This window comes from Trichechus manatus, unplaced genomic scaffold, assembly GCF_000243295.1.
Source record: "Trichechus manatus latirostris isolate Lorelei unplaced genomic scaffold, TriManLat1.0 scaffold00021, whole genome shotgun sequence".
Lineage (NCBI taxonomy): Eukaryota > Metazoa > Chordata > Mammalia > Sirenia > Trichechidae > Trichechus > Trichechus manatus.
This window is the reverse complement of record NW_004443957.1, coordinates 10,131,592-10,134,830: the sequence shown is the minus strand read 5'-3', so window position 1 is coordinate 10,134,830 and position 3,239 is coordinate 10,131,592. Positions and strand designations below refer to the sequence as shown.

The following is a 3,239-nucleotide window of genomic DNA, read 5'->3' as shown; positions in this document are numbered from 1 at the left end:
TTCATAGGTATAACTTCAAACTCATACCTCAAGAAAATAAAAAAAGAATGCTACAATATTTGGATTTACAGATTTGCTGGCCAGGAAACAGAAATAGCAAATTTGAAGGACCTCCTTGGCAGTAGTCTTTAAATTTTACTATGTATGATAATCAGTTGGAGAACTTGTTAAAATGCAGATTCTCAGTCCATGCTGACTCTGTAGGTATGGAGTGGAACACAGGAATTTGTGTAGTTTAATAAGCAGCCCTTCTACCTGTAGAAGACACAGGTAGTCTTCTACACTTTGAGAAGTACTGATTAGATGCCCTAAAGTAGCAAATTATGTCTATAGCTACAGGGAAAGAAAGGAAACTAATAAAACATTCTTTAGCAGTTTAGTCAGACAAAGTTGAGCTATACAGCCGACAGGAAACAGATTGTTGGGTAATTTTCTGGAAAATTTTGGACAAAATGTTGTCCCTGGTCTAAGAGCTCTGCACTCCAGTTTGACTCTGCAGGTGATCTCAAGATTTCACTACATAATCATGCAACACTTTGCTTCCTTTTGCTGTCTCCACTCTGTACTCTGTTAAGGATCTTGCTTTTCTTTGTCACAGGTTTGTGTTCTATATCTCTCCCAAGACAAATGGCCATGCGAAATGCCATTCAGCACATACAGGAGATAATACAGAACACGATAACTTTATTTAAAACTGAGAAAATTTTGACAAATGTTAATTGGACCCTAGTAGAAGAAAAAACCAGGATTGAATACATCATTCCTGTGAGTTAATAAACCCTGGCCAAAAATAGTCTTTCTCTCCCTCCCTAGGTCTACCTCTCCTGCTTTAGTCTGTTACAGACAACTTGGGTCTGTTAACTAAATGTCAGAAAACTGAGAAGACATATTTACTAGCTTTGCAGTCTTGGTGAAATGACTTCTTTGAATTCTGTCTCTAAAGAGAAGGTCTTGGTGATACAGCCAAATGCAGGAACGTCTTAGGACAATTCGTGTTTTTACTAACTGGCTGTTTGGGTAACGATCAATGGCTCTGCCAAGCTGATGTTCCCACGGGCAGAGGCATTGAGAGATTTCTCCCATTCTAAATATTATACAAAGCAAAAAGCACAGGCTGCTTCAAAGAGCAGTAAAGCACAGACAGACTCGGGGAAGAATTTGGCTTCGAAATCTCCTCAAAGGAATATGTACTTCACCACAATTGAAAGCAACATTTCCTATAAGGAAAACGTTACCCAAGTAGTACGAAGCCCTTCATTTTAGCAATTCTGATGTGAGTGACTGGAATCTCTGTTGAGTATAGCATTTACCAGCTCCTAATCATTTTTGCTTATTTTTTAACTTTCTCTCTTTGTGTTTTTGAACTTAGTCTGATGCAGTTAAGTTTTCCCATGTTTCACAAAATGGAGAACAGGAGTCCCCAACAGATGAAGATTTAACAGAAGAAGCCAGATTGCATGTAGCTATAATACAAATGGTTGGTACTGTTCATGTCACCTGCTTTTTATTTATTTACCTATTTTCTTGCAAGGTCTTTAAGCCTTATGTACTGTTTTCAGGTGACTAGAAACAATTTTCTCACCTTTTGATAGTCTATTGGTTATTAAAGTTTATGTTTGATTTATCAAAATTACAAAATAAAAATTAGAAAATGTATTCTTCCTTAGGCTTTAAATTCGAGCCGCAAACCTTACGATGCGAAGTCTAGCAAAATTTAGTAGCTATTTTTGAAGGGCCTTTGAATAATGTTTGGTGCCACTTATGTACTGAGATAATTAAAAATCTTCAAATATTTTAAACTCCTTTTATAAACGTCATATATTCAAGTTCCTTTCGAACAAAATCTTCTCAAGTGCTTAATTGATTCTCATAAATATATTAAGTTAAACTTATAAATCTGGCAAATCTAAAGTTCTCTTAGAACTTAGTACTAATATTTAAATGTTCTAAAATAAACATATTGCCAGTTAAAACCAAGTTTGAATCAATTTATCAGATTGCACATTTTAAATTTGGGTTATATTCTTATGGGACAAATTTTGTTAAATATCACAAGTATATGAAATACACAGTATGCACAGAGTCCTTCTTTTCTACTTTCTGTTTAAAATATTACTATGAAAAATTTCTAACATATACAAAAGTAGACAGAATAACATGTAGAAATTGTTGAACTGGTGAATGCTTTGGTCTGTGTAATTTCAGCACAATAAAAGAAAAAGTGACAGAATAGTGTAATGAATTCTTATATGCCCATCACCCAGGTCTTAAGAACCATCTATACCGGCCCAATACTGCCTCATTGACATCCTCATTCACCCCCCCAACCCACTTTTTATATTATTTTGAAATAAATCTCACAGTATATCATTTCATCTGTAAATATTTCAGTATTTCTAAATTAGAAAATCTCTTAAAAACTTAATAAAATATGAATATTGTACCTAAAATCACTAATAATTTCTTAATAACATCAAATATCCAGTCAGTGATCAAATTTCTGATTGTCAAATTTTCCATCATAAATGGGATACTCATTTTCACACTACATTTTCAAATTGGATTCAAATAAGGTCTACACATTGCAATGAACTGATGTGTGCAAAAGTTTCTTAATCTATAAGTTCATTCTTTTTTTCTTTCAATTTTTCTGTTGAAGAACATATTTACTCTTAATACAAAATATGAATACCATGTTTTCACTTTCTTTAACATTTCTTTAACAAGTCACAAGAACAGCCATCATAATCTCTTGCCTGGATAATAACCTTTCATTGGTCTCCCTGCCTCCAATTTTTCCACTCTTCAGTCAGAGTGACTTATCGAAGAGACAAGTATGACCACACTACCTTTCTGCTTAAAACCCTACAACGGCTCCTAGTGCCCACAACATTTTCCAAAGTGAGTTCCAAAAAATACTTGCTCCGCAGGATGTTGGTGAGAGACTACATGAAAAACAAAAAGGTTTTGTGCTCAAATTAGTTTGGGAAATGCTGGTTTAAACAAAGTCAAACAGGTTTTTATAGAACTTCTTCTTGTAGAACTTCTCACAGTTTTTAACATTTTGATGTGTGTTGAGATTCTCCAAGAAGGAATAATGCAACATTTCCCTTGTACACAGAATTCTGTCCTCTTGACTCCCGCACTTTTTTGCAGGGGTGGGATTCAAGAAGTACCTCACAGGATTAGTATACCACACTCTGGGGAAAGCTTACTTATAAGATTGAGTAGAAGCACAA

The 3,239-nt window shown here is 34.6% G+C and overlaps 1 protein-coding gene across 1 annotated transcript in view; it reads left to right on the top strand.

Annotated features, from left to right (window-relative positions):
- Positions 1–3,239, top strand: part of SLC9C2 (solute carrier family 9 member C2 (putative)) — a 132,620-nt gene that overhangs the window by 63,399 nt on the left and 65,982 nt on the right. The window contains exons 11-12 of the mRNA XM_023728157.1: positions 599–765; positions 1,385–1,477. Of these exons, the coding sequence (XP_023583925.1) occupies positions 599–765; positions 1,385–1,477 (260 nt within the window). The remainder of the gene's footprint in view (positions 1–598; positions 766–1,384; positions 1,478–3,239) is intronic.